The sequence below is a fragment of the Stigmatopora nigra genome, chromosome 1, assembly GCF_051989575.1.
Source record: "Stigmatopora nigra isolate UIUO_SnigA chromosome 1, RoL_Snig_1.1, whole genome shotgun sequence".
Classification (NCBI taxonomy): domain Eukaryota; kingdom Metazoa; phylum Chordata; class Actinopteri; order Syngnathiformes; family Syngnathidae; genus Stigmatopora; species Stigmatopora nigra.
Genome location: NC_135508.1, coordinates 20,810,824 through 20,835,742, shown reverse-complemented (window position 1 = coordinate 20,835,742; position 24,919 = coordinate 20,810,824). Strand labels below are relative to the sequence as shown.

Here is a 24,919-nt window from a genome sequence, read left to right as displayed (position 1 = left end):
CACCCCGGTGACACCCTACTTTCTCATCATTCCTCCTCCAATCAAGATTCACTTCCTGTCCTTATTTAAACCCTTTTTATTTGTCAGTTCAGCCTGACTTGGTGACTTGGTTTCTCTTGATTCCTGACTTTGACTCCCTTGGCTGCCGGTGATTCCGGTGATAACTGCTGAAGCAGTGGAGTCCTTTCTTTCCTTAGAAAGCTCATGGTTTAGTGCAAAGTAAAGTTTGATTGTCCCAGCTTCACCTGGTAATGTGAGTACATTACTCCTTGTTATATTTACTATTTATGTTGGCAAAGTTAAAGACTTTGGGTTGCATAGGGGGACTTAAGATAAGTTTAGACACCCCGGGGTATACATATAGTTTGTGCATTTAGACACGTTGTTATTCTCCTGTCTAGACTTTGATTACATCAGTTCTGACAGGGGCACCCTTCAGTCTTATTTCCTGTATTTTTGTGGGTGTTCATTTGGACACTTGTCTGGGAGGTTTTTTTTTTTTACTGTTTGTTTGAGGGTGCCACTTTAATATCTCATGCTTCCCCAATGTTATCCCGTTGTCTAGGTTTTTGTTGACTTTGTTGTAAATAAAATATCACTGAAGGCTACTTGCATTGTTTGTCTGGACTCATCATTGACCGGACCCGTCTGCTGTGGTAGTTGCGACTCAACTGGTATATCTTACCCCAGGGGGAGTCGTAACAATTACCATATAAGATATAAATAGACTGGTGTTTAACCCGGTGGAAGGATTGAAATTAATCTAATTGTTTGAGAGGCTCGTACCTTTTCCTTTTTTTTCTTTATATATTCAGCAATCCCTCGAATATTGTGGATCATGTAGACCAGACACGGCCTCGATAATCGAAAAACCGCAAAGTAGGATCAACCCTATTATTAATACATACCATACTATATGCAATGATTTAATTATTATTCAACAGCGATATTGTTACCAACAGTTTTGTTTTTGACTCTGACAATGTCAAAATAAAATACAGCACTCAATATCATAACGGCTCTTTTATTTTTGCAAAAGAAATATTGTTGTCTCTTGGAAGCTCTGCCTTGAACACAGCTGCCTCCAAAGTCATTTTGTTTTCTTTAAGTGTTCCTCGTAAATTAGAATGATATATTCTGCATGCAATACCGCATTAGCCGCTGAGGATTTTCACCTTCCACAGACATATCCACAATAAACACAAGATTTCCTCAATGGTCCAGAAGAAGCTGTGTGGAAAAAGGGGGGTTGGGTAGGGGCCACGGGATGATGTTTGTGGTTGCATAGTACATGAAGATCCTCATTAAATGCAAAGCATGCTGCTTTGAATCACACGTGACAGAAACTTTGCTTTTGTCCTTTTCTTTAGAGCATTTCTTAAAAGACTTCTATGTACATATATTAGAAAAATAATCACCAGAAATGCTCATCTGTTACTTTTAGGCTGGAATACATGTTCTTTTTCATCGACTTTCTATCAACTTAGTTCAATATTACATCTAATATGGTTAAAAAAAAAAGAACCGTGTAAGTTTATCATATGGTTATTAATGGTGTAAAATACTTGAACATTTTTTTTTGCTTGGGACACCATTTAAAATGGAAATTGCTTTTAATGTGACTATAGCCATCATATGGCAAATCTGATGTGCTTATGGTAAGCATCGAATAACTTGCAGAGGATTTAGTTCCAGTTTTACTGGTTGGCGGATTGTTTCTAACAAACTGCTTTAACTGAAATTGAATTGGTGCAAGTAAACCAAACTGCCAAAAAAGTGAACATCAACAATGTATTGCATTTCACAAACCAGCCCTAGCTTTTGTGTGCCATTTATAGTACATACACATATAGCTTACTATTGATCATTTTCATGTTAAGTGAAATAAACGTTTTATTATCCCAAACTTTTCATTCACACAGTTCAATTCATTTGATACTCTCAAATTTGTTGGCTCAACAATATTATCAGAAAATGTTAGACATCTAGCACAAGCTTTCTCCCAAATTAATACCAACTTTTGAAATAAATCCATATAAGGTGCCTTAGTAGCTACATTTGCACTTTCGTCATCAGTGTGTCCATACCGACTGTCATTCAACGGCAAACAATTTCTTAACTTAGCAAGTTAAGAGGGCCACACAGAGGGACACCTTACCAAACAGACGTTTCCATAAAGATGTCAATATTATAGTTGATTTGTACGAATGTTGAATGAATACGTGGAGGTGAAACTGAATACGTCAGGTCAACAAATGTACAAATATGCGCAAATGTAAGAGAAATGTGCAGCCATAAAAATCAGGAGCTGCTAAATGCAAGAGATTTGACTATGCAACAGGACACAGGTGAGCAAGCAGGAAGTGGGAGGGACTGGGAAGGACCTGAGGAGAGCCAGGAGAAACCAATCACAGGAAATAATTCACTAAAACGACACTAAAAGCCAAAAGCAAAAGAGCAAGTCTTCTTAAAATGCTATCAAATTGAAACTTATCAAGCAGAGGTTCTCCAAATAGCATCAATCTAGCATTTGGGCTACAGAAGAGAAGCACTGTTTTCCCATTATCAGTCGGACCTGTTTGCAGCAATGAACTACGAGAGAGAGAGAGATAGAGAGAGCTATGCCATTTAAGAACAAATGTTCAATCACCAAAATAGTTCAAGAATGTGAAGCACCAATTTTTCAACTAGCAGCACGCTAGAAAATTGCCAATACCCCCCTTTTGGAAACCGCCAAACCACGTGTCTACGATCTTGTGATGAAGAAAAATCAGACTAATGGGATAGAAAAGGGAAAAAAAAAAAACCCAAACTTTCAAGGAAGGATGCAGACGTTCATCATCTATTAGCATGCAAAAAGCTAAACAGTGAGAGGGTTTGTACATGGTTAGGCGAGGGGTCTCTGTCCTCCGTCCTACCTGGTGCGACTTGGGCATCAGCACCGGGTGTCTTCTGAGCGCAAAGATCCCGTCGTTTGGCCGGGCATCACAAAACGAAAATCTTTTGGGGGAATGTCTCGGTGACGTGACACATAAATAACCCCCCCTGAAAATAGGGAAAAGTTGAGACGAGCTCGGCTCTGTGGCAGCGATGACTTTTGGGTGGGATTTGGGACATCTGGGCGATGACAAAAGTGCGTTCAGAGCCGGTGCCGGGAGTCATGGCTGTAGCTGCCTGGGGAGCTGCGGTTGCGGTGTGGCTTGTATGCATCCTGATAGGGGTCCTGGTAGTCCTGGTAGGGGTCCTGCGTCTCCCGGCTGTGCTGCGAGCCCGAAGACATTCGGTTACGTCCCTTGTGCGCCCGTTCGTTGTGGTAGTTTTCGTCAGATGTCATCAGGTTGCGGCGTTCGTTGGCGGTAGAATGGTCGCCCGCGTGGTTGCTCTGTTGCATTCTTTGGCTCTGCTGTTAAGAATCATTGGGACGAGACAGCAATGATTCAAATTAGACTCCAAACAGTGAAATAAAACATTTCAACTCTTTTACTCTAATCCATTCCCACAAATGGCTTCCAATTCGGAAATAACTCACGAATTGCCCCTTGCGTCAACCCAGCAAGAACTGGAACTGGGCGTGGCATACGTACTTGCAGTCCAGAGATGCTGGTAGGGTATGTCGTGAGTGTGCTGGGGCCTAGGTTGCGTCCCAGCAATGGGTTTAGGGGCGTCGCCATGGAGGTATGCGTTGCTTTCCAATAGGCCTCAAGGTATTCTGCTAGATGCTCGCAGGCGTCCTCAAGCTGGTTCTCGTCCAGGATGATGTCAAACATTTCCTGTTGGGAGCAACATGCTAGACTGTTTTTACATTCATTCATTTTCTGACAAGCTTATCGTCACAAGGAAGGTGCTGGAGCCTATCCCAGCCAACGATGGGCACCAGGCAGGGTACACCCTGAATCGGTGTCCAGCCAACCGCAAGGCACAAGGAGACAACCATTCATGCTCACATTCATGCCTAGGGGCAATTTAGAGTGTTCAAACCAGCCTACACTGCATGTTTTGGGGGTGTGGGAGGAAACTCGAGTACCCGGAGAAAACCCATGCAAACTCCACACAGTGAGGACCGACCTGGGATCCAACACTCGACCCCAGAACTGTGATGTCCACGCGCTAACCACTCATTCACTCTTATCACATAGCATCGCAATAAATACAGGCCTATATGCTATAATGATTGCCACTTACTGGAGGACATTGAGCAAGTTTGTCCGCAGCCACGAGTTGGACATTCAGGTGTTTGCTCTGGGACTTCCCTCTGGACTTGACAAGCCTCTGCAAAACCTGGAGGACAAAGAAAGACAAATCCTTCACGACGCTAGAACGTCTTTTTGTTGGTTTCTATTGAAGAGTTGTAAAACTAGTCTTTTGATGCCCGCTATGTTGTAGCAGCCTAATTTTGTAGAATTCTTGATTAGAATCTCGCTTTCGTTTTTCTCCCTTGTGGACTTCATGTGTGTGGCTCCAGTTTCTTACCTAGGTCTACAATGTCTTGTGTCTGACTACAGCAACCAAGAAATTTCCAGAATACGGGATGAAATAAAGTTCTAACCTAGCCTAACCTAACCTCAATTCATTCACGAGGTTAAACCAAGCTTCGTTTTATACTAATCAAAGTGAGATCCATTTAATTGGTCGTGCTAGAACCTACCTTCGGAGAAGACACTTTGACATGAACAATGATGGGCGCCAGGGAGGTTTTGAGGAGCTGAGCCGGGTGGTTGATGGTGTCGGCATCCAGCACAACCAGCTGAAGTGAGCGAGCCAACTCAAAGATCCTCTCAATCTCGCTTTGCACTTCAGCTGTTGACACAAAACATAAGTGAGCAAAGAGTTTCGTTCGTGGAACATCTAGCTCTCCATTCGACAGTTCTTACGGTTTTATGTCTTACCTAAACTGGAGCGGGTGTTGGACCGCTCTATAATGGCCCTCTTGCTGGGATTGTTGAGAACAGATCTTTTGGCTAAAGATATATCTGCAGTGACTCGAGTGATTGAAATCCTGCAAGAGTGAGCAAATATTCTGTACTTCCACCGGATGGGGAAAATCCAAAAATGAGAAAAGAGGTTAAATTGGTCTTACCTGCCATCAAATCTGTGCTTGAGAAAGTCAAAGAGTGCTTTCTGCATCATATCGGTGACCTGCAAAGATGCATATTTTATCATGTCTTTTAATCAAAAGGAGGAATTGGTGCCATCTCAAATCCAGATCATGTCCACCTGTGTGGAGTTTGCATGTTCTCCCCGGGCCTGCGTGGGTTTCCCCGGGTACTCCGGTTTCCTCCCAAATTCCAAAAACATGCGTGGTAGGCGGATTGGACACTCTAAATTGCCCCCAGGTATGGATTGTGAGTGTGCTAGCCACCGATTCAGGGTGTCCCTCCCACCTCTGGCCCGGAGAAAGCTGGGATTGGCTCCAGCACCCCCGCGGCCCTAATGGGGATAAAGCGGTTCAGAAAATGAGATGAGATGATTGTAGTCTCTGTAGTTTTCTGCTTCAGACCTTTTGTTGTGTTGTCAGGCTCACCTCATATCCCTTCAGCGAGGGTCCCACCAACACCACCGGTCTCATGGAAGGGACCACGTCATATGGGGGGATGTGCTCCGTCTGGCAATTCAAACATTTAGTCAGCGGTTGGTTGTTGAACGCGAGCGAGACAATGTCGCCAACAAAACACAATCAGACAGCTCCAATGGGCAGCGGATGAATGTGGATTACAATCAGTTGTTCACATGACAAGCTGCTCTGGCAGAACGCAAACTGGCTGAAGCCATGTTTCCACCAAGCAGTACAGCTCAGCAAGACACAGCACATCCTTAAGTGCCGCGTGTTTCCATGGGAAAATTGTTGGATGGCATTAGCTGCGTCAGCCAGACATACAATAGTGTGCCGTCCTAGCCATTTGCTGCATATGAAATAGATTCAACAAAGACGAACTACGTGAGTAATGAAGACACAAACCTTGTGTTTTCTTTATCGTCTGTCTGTTTTAGTTTTGAACATATGTTTCAGAAATGTATGTTTTGCTCTTGCCCATTGTAGTTTTCTTGATTTTGGAAGGAAGGATTGACTGCAGTGTTCTTGGTCATTTTTATGGCAAACTCTCTGTGTAATGGTCAATGCAAACAAGGCTTCAATGGAATGAGAGAATGAAAGGATGAGGAGCAACATGCCAAATGTTGTCTGCCAACAGACATTTAAAGCAATCGATTCGAGGTGGTGTTTGGAAAGATGTGTAAAAAGACAACTTTGATACTTCAGGGAGCCTGAAGTATTGCGCTCCGTGTGATAAGTGGCAACTTGCTGCAGTGCCACAAGCTCCTGTCATTCTGCGATGGAGGTCACGAGAACTAAGTGGATGCTTGGTGAGTGGGCGTCACCCAACTTACCACTTTCTGTTTCTGCTTTCCTGCGGGAGGGGAGAGAAGACAGCGACAGAGTCGTCAGTGGCTGCCAGTCAAAAGACTGGCGATCAGAAAACGTGCTTGCCGTCAAACAAAGAAAACCTAGCAACTATCAACTAGGATCAAGAAATAGTAGTAGTAGTAATAATATGTGAGCAAATGTGTTTCTATGTTCCTATGATAGTCACACAAATCACACGAGTGCTGTTCAGGGGACTGGGGGGTTCTTAGTCTTGTCGTTGGATTCACACTGTGGTAAGCCCCACTCTCAGAACGCCTGCAGTCCTCAACTGGAGGAAGAGGAGCATCATGGGAAAATATACCAACAACTTAGGCTCTAAGCAAAAGACACTGGAAGGCTTTAGGCTCTTATTCTAGGCTGTTGCGCTTCAGGAGGCTCATCTCTAAGCAGGTGGCTGGCTACTTAGGGCCCTCTCCCCCTGTCTGATGCGCTCACCTGTGGAGGATATGAGGGGTCGGATAGAGGCGGACACCTCATCCTCTACACTGGAAGAGGAGTTCCCTCCAGACTTACTGGAAAACACAAGAGGGGGATAAAGAGAGACAGAAACACAGCGTGGCATTAATGCAGAAAACGGGAGGGAGCCCGACCAAACGTCAAGGGATCAGTCCGGGAACTCGGTGAATTTGAACATGTCCGCTTGTGTCTGACGCTTTGGTGGCAGTCGCCAAGCTCGCCGGAGCAGTCGGGTCCAAAGACATTAGCGTTAAAGCCAACTTTGAGTACAAATGCCGCACGACATAACCTTCAAGACACATTATACGCACGCGAGAAAACACACACAAAGTTAATGGGAGCTCCTATCGAGGCCGCTGAAAGTGACCGTGGGAGTAAAAGGGATGAGTCATAGACAGATTTGTCGCGTCCAAGATTGGACTATCACTTGATTTTAGAATTGACCGAAAATCCATACAAATATGGGAAGTCAAAACAATAAGCTAAATAAATACTACCAATAAAACAATAGCGTTGTCAGTAAAAGTCTGTCGAGGACGCAAAATTTGGCGGCCCTTGTACGTCGTTTACTCAAAAGTAAAGTCAAATCAAAGCACTTGCCTACATTTTTCTGCCTGACGAAAATGATTTAAAAGTCGCCTTCCTAATATTTGCAAATCTCGCACATAGTTTGATTGGGAAACTCCCTGGATTAGTCAACTAAAAGAACCGTCCGTGGGTTAAGGATGGCAGTAATCCAAAATCCCACCACGGTTAAGCAACAATGTACAGAATAGCCTTTTCTGCTACTTACCCTTGGACTCGTCCTCTTTTCTGTTCCTGCTGCAGTCTGATGTTCTCAAGCTTCAGGGGGCTGGGAATGAAGCCGATCTCGCAACCTTCTTTCACCAAGCGTCCGATCCACCAGTCGTTGTTGAACTTCTAGCGTCGGAACACAGGACATAACATCTCCAAATTCACATCGCAGGTTTTGAGTGATGTCAATTTGCAAACCACAAAGTCCAAATGAACCTCTTTTATGTGGAGGAAGTCCTTGGCATCGAAGGAGATGGCAGTGGCTGGAACTGGAACATCCTCATCAAGAGCGCCGCAGTAGCTGACGTTGGTCCTCACAGCAAACGCAACGGGCTTGGTCTGGAAGGCAAATGCGGGTTTATCCTTTGGGACTAGAAAAGTATGGCGATTCCCAATAACAATGTCAGCCCACTCACCTTGGCTCTCTCCAGTTGGATGGTGGCCTGCTGCTCGCGTTCCTGTCGACTCTGTCCCGGTCCCTGGCTCTGGCTTGGGCTCTGGCTCTGGACCTGGGCCTGCACGTCACGCTCTTCCTCCAGAGAGACATCTGAGTCTGATGGTCTACTAGTATACGAATCAGCTGAGCCCTGCAAACAAGTCACGTACAGAAGAAAAGCCTTTCTTTACCTAAACTGACAGATTCTGATTGCCGAAATCTAAAAAATCATGTCAAGATTATCGTCCAACTAACCACAATAGATCAGTAGTCAGTATGGTCGACTGCCACAATGTGGGTATAGTATAAATCCTGGTTCAAGAGGGGGAGGGGGCACTTTCATTATGTCACCATTGGTTACAAATGGATCACAGTAGGAATTACAATATGAAATAGTTTCTAGAATGATTGTCAGTTAAATAAAATCTACTGATACTTACATTGAAATTTACATTGAAACACTATGAATTTGATCTTTTTCCTATTATTTTATGGCAAAAGTGTGGAAACCACAGTTGCTACTATTTCATTGTACATTTAAGCATTTAAAAAAATCAGAAACAGAAACTAGGAAGCAGAATTTTAGGGACATTTGGAAGGTTCAGCAGCATTTGGGATTGTGGGTGAAGATTGATAGCTAACTAGAAGGTCTGTCGTAGTATTGCTTGGTCAATACGCTTGGTGAAAGAAGGATATGTCATTTACATATCCTTACAATCAGGGAAAAGAGAAACCACTGCTCGGGGGAGTCAAAACAGTTACTTCAGCATGAGTAGCATTTTTATAAAGATAGGCTATTGCGTAGAGCGGGGTGAAGTTGCAGCAAATGCCGTTCATTTTCACAGGTAAGCCAATCATTGCGCGTGCCCTGGCACCATTTTTTCCCCTCCATGTCCAATCACTAAGCAAAGCATCTTCTCATCTGTGGATGCTTTGCAGCATCCCAGCCCTCCTCCAATGGAGTAGCTCCAGCATGTGACTCATCAACATCACAATCCACTTAATGACATCACGATGCGTGATTCTCTCAGCCCGGGCGAGAGCCTACGCAAGGGCCCACCTCAGGTGGAGCGGAAATTGCTAAATCCATGTCACCATCAACGTCTTTATGTCTTCTTCCTGGCGCTCGGTCGGAAAAGCTACATTTTCTGGGGGCGCGCTGACACTAACTGGAGTCGGACTGCAGTCACACATCACGCAGACACATGGTGGGGACAAAAATTAAATTGACGGAAGAGGCCATCTGGTAAATGTGCACCCCCACCCTGTTTCTCTCTCTCTTGAACATACTGACTTCCTACCCCCTCATAGCCATAGCAGAGCCCACCCTCTCGCTACAGTATGTTGTGGACTCTGAGGCCTTTCGCGCATGCTACGCGTGAGCACAAAGACAGCGGCGCACGTCCACTCACCGCCTCCGAGTCTTCAAATCCATGCAGGTACAAATTGTCATACATGGAGGTTTGCTATTCCAACGCGCTTTTCTGGCACAGAATGAGGGGGGAGAGAGCAAGCGTAGAGACGGAGGAGGAAGGAGGGGGCGCCGGAGAAGGGGGAAAAAGGATGGAGAGGATGACGACAATCCCCTCTCTTCACTGCACAGAAGGCTGTTTTTCTAAAAAAAAAAAAAAAGGAAAAAAAAAAAGAGAGATATCTCTCCTCCCTGATGGATGACGACGGCCGGTCCTCTGGATGCTGGATGGATGCAGCGTCTCCTTGGTTTCCCAGAGCTGCTGGCTGCCTTACATTATAGGATGGAGCGGCTCTCCCTAGAAGTAGCCCGATCCGGGCATTTCATTTCATCACGGGCAAAGAGCGAAGCGGCAGCAGCAGGCAGCAGGCAGTAGATCCTGCCTCAATATCCAAGCCTGATGACTGAGCAAATGTGCATCAATGTGATTGGCTAGGTCGCCGGCCAGTCAGCTCCGAGGGAGCAGAGATCAGCGGGGGAGGAGGGTGGGGCAGCATCATGTATTTCCATTCGCAGGCTTTTTTTTTCACAGGAGACCTCAGTTTATAAAGCGTTTGCAGCGCAAAGATCTAATAAAAATGTTATCATTAAGTGTTATTATCATAGGAATAGGCTTTATGAACAAATGGAGGCATATAGGTGCCTTCATGATTCAAGTTAAGGGTTCTGGCTAAATAAATCAAAGTTAGATTTCATGTACTGCAGTCATATTCATTCATTTATTTTATCCTCTTGATGGTCACAGGGGTGCTGGAGCCTGTGCCAGCTAACTAAGGTCTGCACTATTGTGGTTAAATTGGCAACTTTGGTTGATCATTTCTATTCATAATTAGGTCTTTATCATATATAAATAATCCTCTATGTTATAATAATCAATTACATTTGCAGACTTATATTCGCAACACCTATTTCCCATGCTATCTGATATAAAGTAAATCTCAACAAAAGGAAAACGTTTTGGGAAATTTGCTTTTAACTGTAAGATTTGGTCAAGATTTTTGAAGTACATACCAAAGCTTCTCCAATATTAGTGAGATAATTTTGTCCCATTTCTCCTGAAAGAACTGATTCGAGTTTTAGACCACCTTTATAATTCATGTCATTGCCCCAAAAGTTTCAGTCTTGATTAAGATCATGATTTTGTGATGGCTACTCCGAAACGTTGACTTTGTAGATGTCACTTTGAATCCAATTTGGCAGTATGTATGCAGTATATAGGCTCATTTGACAGACTCGTGTTCCTCGGTTGATGTCTTGTTATGTTGCTATTTGTCCAATTATTGTTTTTTTCCTTACACTATGCCATCCATTTTGCAAAAGGCACCAGTTCCTGTTGAAGCAAAACAACCCCACAACATGATCCTGCACATTTCAAATTTGCTCATCTATGCACATGGCAAGACATGTAGTACATAACACAGTCCCTTTTTTTACAAGCATTTGCGGTTGTCATTGTTTAGCACCTGTCTGAGGATGAAGCTGGTTGAAGTGGTGCTTCCATCTGACCTCTTCAGGCGGCTTCTCCGAGCGTAAGTCCCCCGATTTACCTAGACCGATCATAAGTGGCAAAAGAGAAAATGCTGTATCATTATGAACTCACTGTTCATGTTTATTTTATTTTTTAAAACTCAAACTATCCACCAGAGTTGAAAACGCAACTGACAGCAATTCACTTACAGCAATTAAATCAAAATACACTTATTATAGGATGGCAATAGTATTCATTAAACCCAACAAAACCTCATTTAATGAAGTAGATTTGAGAGTGATGGTGCCCGAAATTAATGAACAAACATTTCTGTTACACTTAATGTTCTGTATGTTGCTAATGTTATCATGTTGTGTACTGCAGGTTTCTTCTTTCAAAATTTCTCCCAAATCCTTAAAATATGTAGGATTACATCTGTGTACCCCATTGATTGCACCAAAATTACCCAGTATTGATTTTAGCTTGTCGTATATATTTAAAACAGACAAAAATACAAACAAGGATAGAAACAAATAGCTCTTATTGGTGATTCCCAACTCGAGAACTCATAAATGAAGTTACACAGAATTTATTATGGCTGATTCTCTGTTATATGTATACTATTGTCATTTCTGAATCAGAATCAAGCTGGGCCAAGCAGTGGACAATTTAGGCCTACAAATTCAAGAATATTACACTGGCAGATGCAAGTCTAACGATTCCTCCAGTGTGTCCCACAGCCCAACGGTGGAGAAATGAGAGACTTGTAGGTGTAGCTACAAAGGTGCAAAAACCCACATGCAAATTCAAATGGAGTCAAAATACAAACCCCTAAGTTGCATCTATCTTTTGCTTTAGAATTTTGTGTCACACTTGAAGCGTCTTCACTTGGTCTCACCTTCATAAATGCCACATATAGTAACTGACCTACACTCTAGAGAGCTAAATTCATTATCTGCTAGTCATTTGTCCCATTTCTGTCTGTGTCTCCAGAGTGAATGGCAATGTCAGAGACATCAGAACCCACTTTTTTTCATTCTCTAAAACAAGGCCATTCATTTGGGTCAGCATCTCTTTCCTGCTGTTGCCATAAGTATGCTAAGAATAGCTATAAAGAGAGGATTCTTTAAATATCCTCATTTCATAATAACAAGAATTTCTTTTCAGATATTTTTTACAGCAGTCCAACAATATATTCACTTGCAAGAACTGTATAATTTTCTAAAGAATGGTAACAGTTAAATTAAAATGAAAATATTTGTATAAAAGTCACAAAACATTGACATATTGGCATGCTTTGCAAAAAGTTTGTATAGTACAACAATGTGACGTATAAAGAAAAGCAGAGTAGATACCTGGAATATTGGCGCTTGGATGCCCTCACCAATCTTGTTCCGGATGTAAATGTGCCGGGACATTTCAGCCAGGACATCGGTCCAGACCGCCGGTTGTTCCGGTGTCGCCCGGCGGAGGGGTGGCGGCTTGCGGGATACGTGCTCCAGCTTCACACCACGCAGCAGGGCGTGGGGACTCGCTATCTAAGGCTCTCCTACTGCTACTCTTTTTAGCTGGGAGCCTCTTGAGTGATGATGATGATGATGATGATGATGATGATGATGAGGAGGAGGAGGAGGAGGAGGAGGAGGAGGGTGATAAGGACGATGATGATAATGATGGTGAAGATGGTGACGATGGCCCGCTCGTCAGCAGATGGAAATGAGTGATGGATGAGGGAGGGGGTCTTTATTTAGGCATAATTGATGGCTATTTAAAAGGCTTCATTCAGATTTATATAGAAAGCTATGTGTAAAATTTCACATTGGTTAAGAATAACTCAGAAGAATAGAAAGAAAAAGGGTTCAGAAAATTATTCAGTAAATGTTCACCTTAGCAGGTCTCGATTAAAAATTGAGAAAATGTGACGATGAAGGCCATAGATTGTTCAAAGCTAAAACAAAAGCATGATTACTTTAGTGCTGAGTGAGGTTTCAAATATAAATTGATATACTACTTGTACTGCTATGTCTCATCAGCTATACTACCAGACAACAAATTTATTTATCTAGAACAGCACATCATACAAAAATATATTGAATATACACAGTTCAAAGTGTTGAAACTATGATATAATTGTGTCTTTTTAAAGTCAAAAATTCCAGTGAGCAGGCGTTCTCCAGTTAAGTCTTTTTGTATAGGTGTCAAAAGAAGAGAAAACAAAATTGTTTTCTTAAATGATGATCATTATTAGGGAAGTAAAACTTAACTCTCTATCATTGTTTTCTTCAGCATTGTTTAATAATGCTTGCTGACTGCAAAAGAAAGCCACTCAATTTGTGTCCCTGTTCTTAAAAGATTGCTTCCCAACATAAATGATATCTGTTTTCATGCATTTTTCAGCTCTATTATTTAGTTTAAGAGGCATTTTTGCAAGAGGAAAATATCCAGGAATTACAATTCAAAATGATAGCATCCCAATGTAGCACTTTGTTTTCTCCATAAAATGAAACATAAATAGTTTTCTGCTTGGTAGTAATTCAGAGCTTTTCTCCGAATTTTCAGAAAGTGACAAATTTCAAAGCTTGGTTGTTAAGCTATTGACAAAGTCTGATACCCGAGAACAGAATACCATTTGGATGATTGTGAGTTTGGTGATTTGCTTTAAACTGGTGTGCTGCTAGCTGTGCACGTAAGCCCTGCAGGAAGCTTCTGGTGGAAAGTCGTACTTGCTCAGGTTGGGGGGATAATAAGTGGTGCTGAACATGTTACTGGTGGAAGGAAAATGGCGGCTGGTGTCGTCGTTCACGTGAAGGTTGTTTTTGTGTAGCATCTGGAGGGTTAAAAATAGAATTGCATGACGAAAAAAAAAACATTTTCAGGTGGAAGAGGGGGAAAAAATGTACAGATTTGACAAGAACCCACCACAACTTCCATTGGAATGTACTTCTCATTCTTTGGTGTGGCATTGTCCTGTTTGTTATAGATCAGGTGGTTGTGCCTACTAGGGTGAATAGCCGCCGCCGACTCTGCAGACGGTCGACTCAAATGGTGGCAATAGGCAAATGCCAGTGCAGACAACAAGGCAGCTGCAAAAAAACTGGCAACGCCAACAGCAATCAGCTGGAACAATGTGAAACCTGTGAAAAAACAAAACGTCCCGTGAATTGATAACAATTACAATTCCTAGGAATTGAAAGGGAATAATTTCTTTCACTCACTTCCACAGTTGTTCACTTCTTGCTCTGGCAAAATGACTAAATTGGCAAAAATGGAAATCCAATAGGGTTAGACAAAGCATAATGTAGGCAAAACTCCCTTCATTTCATTGTTTGTGTTTACCTGCCACTTCATGTGTCTGGCAGGGTCTGGTTTGACTTGTGTTACCCGGACACAAATTGGCTTCCTGGTTTCCACCACAGTAGTGGGAACGATGCTGTAGGCCTTTCTCATCGCAGTTGCCCCAGTCTGACCACAAACTCCAACCTGATGGTCAGTGATATAAAAACCCTTTAGATATCTACACGCTTGAGTTGGCATGGTTATCAGTACTATGAAAACCACACAAAATAAGCTTGTTGATTGATCTACCTTCACAAGTGTGTGTATTGCAAAGTGCCTCTTCAGTGTGTAGACCAATACAAATCCCACCTCCATTGGCAGGGGGTGGGTGGTCACACGACCTGGTACGCTGAAAGTGGCCCCCACTACAGCTTGCAGAACATTGGGACCATGAAGACCAGCACGACCAGGCTCCGGTCACTGGGGTACAAACACATTCAACATGGCTGCCGGCGGAGTTATTAGGAAGGCAGTTTGCCTCCAGTGTGGAACATTTTAAGCAGCCTAAAATGTCAAAATGTCTTTGGCCTCTTCTGACCATGGAGTTGAGGGAGAAAATGTATCAAAAGCATTTTACCTGGGCATGGCTGCATGTTGCAATCCTGATAATCCACCGGGGACCCGACACAAGCGCTCGGATTGGTCCTAGCCTCTGCCACTGAGCAAGCGCGTCTCCGGGTTCGAAAGCCTCTGGAACATGGCTGGGAACAGGGGGACCAATTTTCCCAAGATCCCCAGTGCGTATCTTTAGGCAGTGACACGATCCAGCTACTTGACTTCACTAAATCACCAACCAGAGCTGGAATGAAAAGATACAATCTAGCAAATTAGGTGTAGAACATCCCCATCCACCTCCTAAAAATCATAGAGTCTCATGTCCTACAGTCGGTCTGGCAGCTTCCAGAACCATCATTTGGACAAAACCTGGTCTCTATTTTCTTCTTTCCCAATTGTAGCAGCTGGACATCCTCGAGTAAGGCTCGGCACACGTATCTGAATCTTTGCTCTTGACGGGATCCATCTTGGCTGATGTTCACTGGTATCCAGGGAGTCCACGGGGTGTTGCGACGCACCTCCGGACAGGCCTCCAGATTGCAAGTCTCGTACTCCTGTACAGGAAAATTGAGAGTTCCTCTGTTGCGGTTCAAGTGGTTCAAAACACAAGTTGGAACTCCATACCATGGTGCATCCGGGGCAGCTTTTTCCATTCTCACAAGTTCTGGTCCTGGAGTGTATTCCGCCTCCACATTCAGCACTGCATTGAGTCCAGGAACCCCATCCAGTCCAAACCACTGGTAATGGGCACCTTTTCTTATCATTGCACAGCCTGAAGACACAACAGTCTTTCTCAGCCCGCACAGCCTGTCAGTCAATTCATTCAGTGCAAGTGGTTTTTCAATGGAAAAATGGTGGTGATGCACACAATCGCAGCCACAGACAGCAACTGACGTCCAATTCCTTTTGGAATGCCTTGCCAATTCAAATTATCTGGAATGGACTGATCTATTGCTTCAATGGAAACGAATATTCTCAGGATTTTTTAAATATTTATGCTCCCTTCTGCTCTCAATTATTATTCTTACCTCTCCTCCTGACCTTGGCCAACACAGATTCGACCTCCGTAACGAGGCGAGGGGTTGTTGCAGGACCGCTGCCTCACTTCAAAACCAATACCACAACTGCTGCTGCAATGGCCCCATGAAGACCAAGGAGTCCAGCCACCATTTCTGAGTCAGACATCATTTTATGTGAGTATTACTTCATATATATTATCATAATAAATGTACATGACATGCTATTTGCATGTACTTGTTTGGATTGAGAGAGTTGGATTAGGTCATTTTAGAGCTTTAAAATTGCCAGCAATTTAAATCTCTCCATCTGAAGCCAACCAGATGAGTTTGTTGATGTACTACATAGCTGATGAGTCAGGTGACTTCCTATGAAGTCATTCATGAAATGATACACACGGTAGTGCCTAGAAGGGAAAATCTACATCATGAAACTTACCTAGAGCAGTTTGCCACCTGAATGTTTGGGCCTTTACAGTCGACCCCCCCGCATCGGGCCACAGGTTCGTCACACGAGCGGGAGCGGCAAATGCAACTGCTGGTCGCACCTTCGCCGTCATTGTGGGTACAGGGTTGCCAGGGTGCCCACGGACCAAAACCGCCATCCTGTTTCAGATTCCTCACCTTCAGGGAGAACAAATGCGTTATTGCTAGCATGGAAGGGAGAGAAAGAAAGAAAGTGGAGTACAGTAATCTTTCGAATATCGTGATTAATGTAGACCAGACATGGCCGCGATAATAAAAAAAATTGCAAAGTAGGGTCACAGCTATTAAAAAAACACACACACACACATATATATATATATATATATTTTACTTCAGTGATGAATCCTAGTGAGTCCTTTCATATTTTTACTAAGTTTGAATTTTTGTTGTTGTTTTGTTTAAATTCATAAAAATGGGAAAATCCACATTGAAACTCATAAGCGGAAGCCATTCTTGCTACTAGGACTCAGCACTCAAGTAAAAAAATAAAAAATAAAATAACATTTTAATAATTAATAGCAGATAAAAAAATGCAAAATACTGAATTTGCGATAAGTGAAGTCGCGAAAATCGAGGGATTACTGTATGTGACTTACTGGACACTGAGTAATATTCTGACTCCACTGGTTCATGTCGGCACTCTCTTTACTGGTTGTGCAACGCCCCTGTTTGGAATCCCAGCCGCAATATGGGTCCCGAGCTTCCAGACAACGTCTAATTAGAAAATGTGCTTGTGTTAAATTCCCATTGACATGCATAGACCATTTTACTGAAAATTCCCATACTGCTCCGTTGGATGTCCAGAGCATCGTTCCAAGGGGATCTTCACCAGCCTGTCATCAAGACCCACAAACAAAGATCTGTCAGTGTGGAGGATCTGCATGCTCTTGATTGAGCCAATTTGCTTATCGGGAAGAATCCGGAGCTCCTCCAGGTAGCAGCCGTGAAGATTGGTATCGGTGGTGGCCAGAGTCTTTAAGATAGTGCCTTGCTCTGATGGGCCAACAGAAAAAGTATAAGCCCCCACGTGGAATCTGATTATAACCAGTCGACGTTATTCCTGTCTCACCAGTGCCGATATACATGACGTGGTAAGTGGCATCACGGCCGTGCACGACGTCCACCACCAGCTTGGAGAAACGCACGTTGTCTTGGGCGAGCAAAGGGTTTACCGTCACCGGCTGCACTACATCGTGCATCAAAAAGAGCCGCTGAGCATCCTGGAGGTTGCGTTCGGTCAGGTTCCCACTTGTGCCACCTTCATTTAGTGTGCCACACTGATGGTATAGAAAATGGGACACTTATTGGGTCTCGTTAGAAAGAGTTAGCGGGTTAAACAGCTTACCCTATTTTCACGACTATAAGGTGCACCGCATTATAAGGCGCACCCTCAATGAATGACTTTTTTTCCATATATAAGGTGCACTGTATTATACGGCGCACTGTCTATTTTGGAGAAAATTTAAGACTTAAGTGCGCCTTATAGTCGTGAAAATACGGTAATTGCTATTGACTTCCAGGTATGAAGCACTCACTACACAGTCACCTCTAGAGCCAGCCATTGTTGATGTTTTGGATTTTTTTGTATAAAATCTTGCAGTGGGGGAGGAGCTATATGATGAAAGATTTTGTAAACTAAGATGGCACCTGCATATTTAACAGTATTGTTTCAGTTCAGGCGTTTGTATTTTTTAAATATCCGACAGTGGTGGTTTTTCGTTTTCTGTTTTTTCCAAATATAAGGCGCACTGTATTATAAGGTGCACTGTCTATTTTGGAGAAAATGTAAGACTTTTAAGTGCGCCTTATAGTCGTGAAAATACGGTACCTGAAAATTGGGTATGGGATTCGGAGCAGAAAGCCAGGCTGTGCGGGGGTTCTCCTGGTAGCGGAAAGGTCCGTTGAAAGCCTGTGTAATGGCAGTCAGGTTGAAGGCGCAAACTGCGGTAGCTGACATGCTGTTCCTGTAAGTGAAATGGATTTGTGGATCAACAAGTGGCTGAAAAACCTCTGCTTTATGATGCCATCCCACTTTGCGATCACTCACACGTTACTGGTGAAAATTCCGTAGATCAAGTCCTGCTCAGGTAAGTAGAAGGTGCTCTGTAGTTCATTGTAATGAAAGGGGATTTCTCCTGAGCGTGAGCAATTGAGTCGAGCCTTCATAAAAGTGGTCCAGGTGTCCTCCAAAAGGAAACGACCGCCCCTGTCGTTTTGACATACACGGGCAACGCGGGAGAAAACCATCTTTCCGCAGTCGTTTTCAACAGCAGTTTCCCTCAGGAAGAAGTAGGCGAATAGGCCAATGTCATAAGCAGACACAAACTGAGGTTCTAAGGAGAAGTGTTCAAGTGAAGTGATAAATAGAACAAAAGAGGAAAATACCGCCTATCTCTTTTGCTTTTACCATTGAGCCATTTTGAGTTGTACTGAGCCGTGCGCAGAGGGTGCATTTTGCCCAAGCTCCTGTAGATCACAGGGTCGCGTCCAGAAAAGTCAATCACCGTGGCGGCGTATAGCTCGCCTTTCTCCGAAATCATGGCGGTGGAGTTGTGGAGAGGGTCGTAGGGACATCGCGCCACACCGTTCACCGTCTCCAACACCTGACTGATGTTATCAATCTGACAGAAAATAAAAGAAGAAAATATTACATCGAGGATATGAAGGGCGCTTTTAACTGCGCTTTGAGTAGAGTGACTTGCATTGATTGGTGAAACATTAAGTTAGCACCAACCTGCCTGGTCATACAGACAGGGGTAAAAGCGTTGGTACCACATGTGATCAGGGTCCTTCCACTGAGCAATAAAACCCGAATGTAGTTTTGACACTCTTCCTGCATACAAACATAATGTAAGCCAGTGTGGTCAACTACATTTTGGATTGGATTGGATTGGATTTATTCATCCCGTATTCGGGAAAATTCATTGTCACAGTAGCAGGAGGGTGAGAATGCAGATACAGGAAAAGACATTTTAGTCATAAATAGATAGGTAATTAATAAGTTAATACATAAATATATACATAAATAAATAAATTAATTTATATATATATATATATATATATATATATATATATATATATATATATATATATATATATATATATATACATACATATACACATATACATAAATAAATGTATGCATAAATTAATAAAAAAATAAATAAGCATTTTGAGGATGTATTTTTATTTGAAAAACTACCTCTGACTTCCCCTTGCTCTTGCAAGAAAGAATTGTGTCTTCATCGGGTGTCCATTCTGAAGCCTGAGGGCCCCCAAAAATACCGATTTAGGACGTGTAAAGCTTGCCAATAGAAAATGAAGCATAGGAAGAAAAAAAAGTGTTACCTGTTTAACGGAGGCGTTGCTTAAACTAAGCGTGAACAGGAAGTTTCTGAAAATAGTACATGATAAACACGGTTGTTATTTGTATTTGTTTATTTGCAGCTTGGGGTGTCATTAGCAGCACCTCGCTCCCACAATCAGCTGCTTTCTGCTTAGGTCCAAGGACAACTGAGAGAAGTCCTTTGCTCCTGGGTGGGAGAACTCGGACGTCCATTTCTTCAATTCTGTGATCATTCAGAAAGGCAAGATTGTGAATGCTGGTCGCATAAAAAGCAGCATAACAACAAAAACCGTGGGTTGCCCTTTGTGCTGGAGTGCTTTCCGTAACTATTAGCTGAGATAAGATGTTAACTATAACTCTCTTAGTACATATTTAAGGTTTTAATGGTATCACAATGTAAATTGACCTATCAAGTGAATGTACTTTACCCCTCCTTTTCTCTATATTCATGATAAATACAGATTATTCATAGATTATCACCACAACCGGGGCTCAGGTTCGGCGTGTTTAAGCAACAAAATAAAATGTAACAATACTGATGGTTGAAAACCCCCCCAGGAAAAATAGAGATCACAAAGGTGCGAGTACTAAATGAAAAACTCATATTTTAGGGGCAAATATACCGCCATTTAGAAGCAGCTTGTACACCATCTTTAAAAAAAAAAATATTTAGTCAAATTTTTTTTCTCATCTGTTACCTCATGACCAAATAAGCCAGTAAACATGTTCTAAAACCAATCCATTTGCAACCTTGGCTTTTAATCCTTTTACTCACACATCACCTTGTGTGTCCGCGACGGGATGCTCCTTTCGATCACAGTCTGCAGGTTTGAATGGGGGTGGCTGCGACAGACAGACGAGTACGCAGAAGAGCAGCACTAGACTGCAGGGGGAAAGGGCCCACGGTCCCCACCCTAATGTGGCCATAGTTACAACTGCATCCAGTCCTTTATTGAGTGCCATGAAACATCCTGTAGAAGCCAAAGAGGTACATATGAAACTTAACAACATCTTTTTTTATTGTATGTGCGTGCGTTCATATCTGATTTTCTTGTGTGAAAGACACTCAGACATGAGGATGTGATGAATAAATTTAAGATAATGGAGACAGAAAATCTGATCCTAGGGCTTCTTCAGTCTAATTAGAGGGTTTTCCAATTGCATTCTTAATCTACAGGATTCAATTGGATGTCATTGTAGCCATTGCAGCTATAAAATACCTAATGAATCTTTAATAGTTTTCTGCAAAGTTCAGGAGTGCTTTTTTTTGGTGCCGTGCATGGTTTGGATATCCGCTCTAATTCCTCCATACTCTCTTGGGTTGGGGTCAGTTTCAATCATCCCAAACGATGTGATTTAGGCATTTACATTGTGCAGAGTCATGTTGGAATTGTGTTCTGTAAACATTCCTGCATGGAGATGTTTAAAATATTGCTCCAGTGTCAAAAAAAAAGCCATTTTGGATCAGTGGTCTGCCTTGGTGGGCGTTAGGCATGCTTTGAGAATTCAGGTGCTTATTTTTAGCCATGCATTTCTCAATCTGATGGCTATATTTTAGAAATTAGGTGAACCTGCTTCCAAGGAATATGGAATAACTGGTTTTCAACCATCTTTATTGTGGTAGCAGTTGTTTATATATTTCAATGTTAATAGCAATCGACTTATACTAGAATTGTGTAGTAAGTGTTTGATATATTTGTAAAAAATACCTCCAAAATTGAAATTTTATGATGGCCCCAAATATTTCTAATTGCATTGTCTCCTTTTACTGGAGTGAAAAGGATGGCAATTCAATTCAAGCCAACCAAATAAAATTTGACAATCATTCAAAGCTATAGTCGATAGATAGTCAATATTCCAATTCTTACTGGTTAAACAAAAGGAAAGGAGTCAATTGTCAAAAACCAGGGGCATCAGATATTTTGCTAGTTTGTCGAAAAACAGTTTATAAACACTTCACAAGCTGCGAACAGATACTGTGTCTAATTCATGTGTCCTGTATTTACTTGGATGTGAGCAAATACTTTATACATTGAGTAAACATGTGACCACAAAAAAATCTAGATAGAAAAACATCATTGACAGAGATTTTAGCTGCCGTCTGAGTAAATTCTCAAGTCTTTCGGGCCGAGTTTTTTAAATTATTTTTTACCTCCCTGGGTCTGTCCATACTTTTTTTGTACTACTCTATGCTACAATGTATTTACATTGCATACATGCCTTCACCTTGCATGGAAAGAAAGAACATTGACTCCTGAGTTTGTGACGCGGTACGAGGAACACAGTGGGGCCCCAACTTTAAAGACAATGAAAATGTTTCTTCCAAAATGTACAAAAGCTCACAAAAACACCAGGAATAATTCCATGCGATCCAGCCACTTGCACTAAGCACAGACCAGACGCACATGTTGAGACAATGAATGTACACATGAAGAAATCTTCATTAAAATCCAGTCAAGGCCTCTTTAGTGGCACTATTTATAAGAGGGATATTGATGACACGTTGTTGTGTCCCCATTGAAAAAAAGCCTTTAATCCGTTCCGCATGGCATCCCAAATAAAAGAGGTGTTGAGGGTCTGACTTTGTATATATGAGCCTTGTCTAACCAGAGAACTTGGACTGCATCCTAACATAATCAAGAGGCAGAATAACACACACACACACACACACACACACACTTTATCCACCCGCCATCTCCCAGGATACCAAAGTCAGTGTTATTTCTTTAAATAACAACTATAAACTAATAAACCATTTGCAATATTGCCAGCTTTTGTCCAATTTTCAAATGTCTCCTTTATATGACATAGTTGGGGTGTAGTGAAGTCAGGTCATGTAGACAAGAGCATGTAAAGGCATCCAAAGTCTCCCCATTAAAATATTCAAGGCGAGGCGAGCATTTCCGAGGCAGTTCTCAGCTCCTTCCTACGGGGGTGAATGGCCTCTCTGTGCAACCTGCCAACTATCTGCCAACGGGCGCACTTTTTTTTTTTCAAGCAAGTGAATGGACTTACTAGTTTAGCCACACTTAAAAAGAAACATTAACGGACCATGGCCACACCACAACGGTCAATCGGTACATTGCCCAACCTAATGATAGCGGTTTGGCGATGGTGTGAAGAAATGGGGAAGAGGAATCCTCAAGTGGCACACCTGCACTGGACGCCACTTCTCTAATCTTCACGTATTTATCACCCTAGACCAGACATGGGCAAACTACGGCTCGCGGGCCACATACGGCCGGCTAGGCTTTTTAATCCGGACCACCGACGTTGTCCAAATCACCCCCCCCCCCCCCCCCCCCCCCCCCAAGATGGTGCCGTTACGTGGAAGCCAGTGGCAGTAGCTCTGTCCACTCTCATTTGTTTTTTGTGTTTTAAAGTCCCTCTATCTTTTTTCAAATTACATTTTAATCATTCTTAAAACATTCCTTTTTACTTTACTTTGTACTTTATACTTTTTACTTTGATGATGAGTGACAAGTATGTCAATACTTGAGTCCTTTTTTTCTGTTTATGTTTCATATGTACTGTTAACGGATGCGGTTTTTTATATGTATCGTATCTTGTGCTGACACGGCCCATCTGTCAAATTTTTAAAGTCAATGTGGCCGCTGTCATCTGCTGAAAAGGTTCCGATGTAGGGGTAGTGGTCTTCACAGCCCAGCCTGCTGTTTTTATTCAGTGACAGAGCATTTTCTGAACTAGGAGTTCACTTTTTAACTTAGTTTACCTCCCTGAAATTTATACACTGTTTTTTTTCACCTCATACTGACAGTCACGAGAAAAGCGCGCTTGAGAGTTGAGTTGACAGAGTTGTTAATAGGGATAACAACTATGAAGACTTAAATGTTAAATGTATTTAATTATTTTTAAAAGTTCCTAGAACTGTGCCGTTAAAAAGGGGGAGGCGATGTAAAAGGTTTAACGAAAACAGCAGAATATCAAACCACCGTGGAAAGCATATTTGAATTATTACATGTAAAAGAAAATACACACCTGTAACAGCTCTTTGTTATTCATTTTCCCAACCTCTTCTCCAACTGGATTTTCTGCGGTAGTCTAGCAACTTGACTACTGAGTCTAGGACAGTCAGCCACTTAGTTCATATGTAGTGAGGTTTTCCAAACAAGCTTTAAACTGTATCGTCACACACCTGAGTATCGGAAACAGTATTAGGAGTTAATAAATTGCATCCAAGTGACACAAGTTACTATAGACTCAGTTGTGTGTCTTTAAAATATTGGAATTTGCATTGACTATTCAGTGAACCTGGAAAAGAAACTTTATAAGGACAAAGACAAATATCAGATTTCAACAGATACCTCATTGACTTTTGGATTAAATTTGGACTAAATGGGGTACAGAAACAGACTAGACGGAGTAGGCAGACAGGCAAACCTCGTTCTCTAAATGCCACGAGGAACACGCACAAATTTGCAAAGAATAAAGTGATAAACTTACTCGGACACCAAAGTAACTGCTGGCGCGGATCCCGTTTCACATGGTGAAGAAAGCAGTGATTAACAAGAGGGGGACAAGTTGTTACACACAGGCACGCTGGCCGGCCTGTGTGCAGAGATGAGGAAGCAGTAGAGTGGAGTGTGACGGGTGTTGGGTGGGGGGGTCTTTGACTGCTCAAGTTATCCTGTTTATGCACACTAAATTGTTACCGCAGGAGGTGGAGCACTGAGATTATTATTTCTTTGATCCAGAATTGGATTTGGGGCCTTTATATGTTTTTGTGAGGTCACCGAAAAGTTTTTATTAACACACCACTAAAACCATCTGAAAGCACCTAATTCCATGCCGTGAGCTCAGATTGATTTAAAGGTAGAAATGTCTTTTAGCAGTTGTATGCTGTTCGTGCACACGTATCAGGATTCAAGGAAGCAAAAAAAGCAAGCAGGGTTTTTCGCAAAATGCAGACCACGGGTCGAATATTTAGTTCGCTATTGAATAATGGTGAAGGCAAATGTGAGCATACATAGTGCATAACTTTTTCGTACCGATTCGAGTCATGGGGGTGCTGGAGCCCATTCCAGCCAACTATTTTACCAACCATATTTTTAAGGAAACAGTCCAACTGTTTATATTGTAATTAGACCAGGGGTGGGCAAACTTTTCAGTCTG

At 42.4% G+C, this 24,919-nt stretch overlaps 2 protein-coding genes and 1 long non-coding RNA gene across 4 annotated transcripts; 1 reads left to right on the top strand and 2 right to left on the bottom strand.

Annotated features, from left to right (window-relative positions):
* Positions 1-97: 97 nt before the first annotated feature.
* On the top strand, positions 98-20,335 carry LOC144214675 (uncharacterized). The gene is made up of 4 exons (XR_013330272.1): positions 98-253; positions 11,040-11,108; positions 15,994-16,131; positions 19,888-20,335. It is a non-coding gene; the product is annotated as an uncharacterized LOC144214675 (long non-coding RNA).
* Positions 1,690-12,644, bottom strand: LOC144214568 (voltage-dependent L-type calcium channel subunit beta-4-like). 2 transcript variants are annotated; one of them, XM_077743101.1, is made up of 14 exons: positions 12,403-12,644; positions 11,043-11,126; positions 8,089-8,259; positions 7,889-8,011; positions 7,671-7,798; positions 6,857-6,933; positions 6,385-6,404; positions 5,522-5,602; positions 5,078-5,136; positions 4,887-4,996; positions 4,646-4,797; positions 4,183-4,278; positions 3,585-3,770; positions 1,690-3,403 (listed from the first exon to the last, which is right to left on the bottom strand). In XM_077743101.1, the coding sequence occupies exons 1-14, from the start codon at positions 12,463-12,465 to the stop codon at positions 3,140-3,142; spliced, it is 1,614 nt and encodes a 537-aa protein (XP_077599227.1). In that variant the 5' UTR covers positions 12,466-12,644; the 3' UTR covers positions 1,690-3,139. The 2 variants fall into 2 exon arrangements, with proteins under 2 accessions (XP_077599227.1, XP_077599308.1); XM_077743182.1 differs by lacking the exons at positions 11,043-11,126; positions 12,403-12,644 and adding an exon at positions 9,521-10,000.
* On the bottom strand, positions 13,151-24,396 carry LOC144214502 (semaphorin-5B-like). Its single transcript, XM_077742967.1, has 23 exons — positions 24,251-24,396; positions 23,786-23,942; positions 20,569-20,757; positions 19,910-20,009; positions 19,789-19,834; positions 19,643-19,705; positions 19,175-19,273; positions 18,848-19,061; positions 18,488-18,773; positions 18,269-18,404; positions 17,510-17,717; positions 17,226-17,433; positions 17,037-17,154; positions 16,394-16,578; positions 15,967-16,110; positions 15,563-15,710; positions 15,267-15,492; positions 14,961-15,182; positions 14,633-14,803; positions 14,384-14,527; positions 14,263-14,298; positions 13,967-14,181; positions 13,151-13,874 (listed from the first exon to the last, which is right to left on the bottom strand). The coding sequence occupies exons 3-23, from the start codon at positions 20,747-20,749 to the stop codon at positions 13,722-13,724; spliced, it is 3,303 nt and encodes a 1,100-aa protein (XP_077599093.1). The 5' UTR covers positions 20,750-20,757; positions 23,786-23,942; positions 24,251-24,396; the 3' UTR covers positions 13,151-13,721.
* Positions 24,397-24,919: the final 523 nt, after the last annotated feature.

Coding starts and splice junctions, on each gene's coding strand:
- LOC144214568 (XM_077743101.1), bottom strand. CDS start 12,465: ATGTCCCGGCACATTTACATCCGGAACAAGATTGGTGAGGGCATCCAA. Junction 8,260..11,042: donor CCAGCTTCATCCTCAGACAG/GTGCTAAACAAT, acceptor ACTTGTTTGCAG/GGCTCAGCTGATTCGTATAC. Junction 3,771..4,182: donor AACTTGCTCAATGTCCTCCA/GTAAGTGGCAAT, acceptor TGCTCCCAACAG/GAAATGTTTGACATCATCCT.
- LOC144214502 (XM_077742967.1), bottom strand. CDS start 20,749: ATGGCACTCAATAAAGGACTGGATGCAGTTGTAACTATGGCCACATTA. Junction 19,274..19,642: donor AGAGCAAGGGGAAGTCAGAG/GTAGTTTTTCAA, acceptor GTTTGTATGCAG/GAAGAGTGTCAAAACTACAT. Junction 14,804..14,960: donor CAACATGCAGCCATGCCCAG/GTAAAATGCTTT, acceptor TTTGTACCCCAG/TGACCGGAGCCTGGTCGTGC.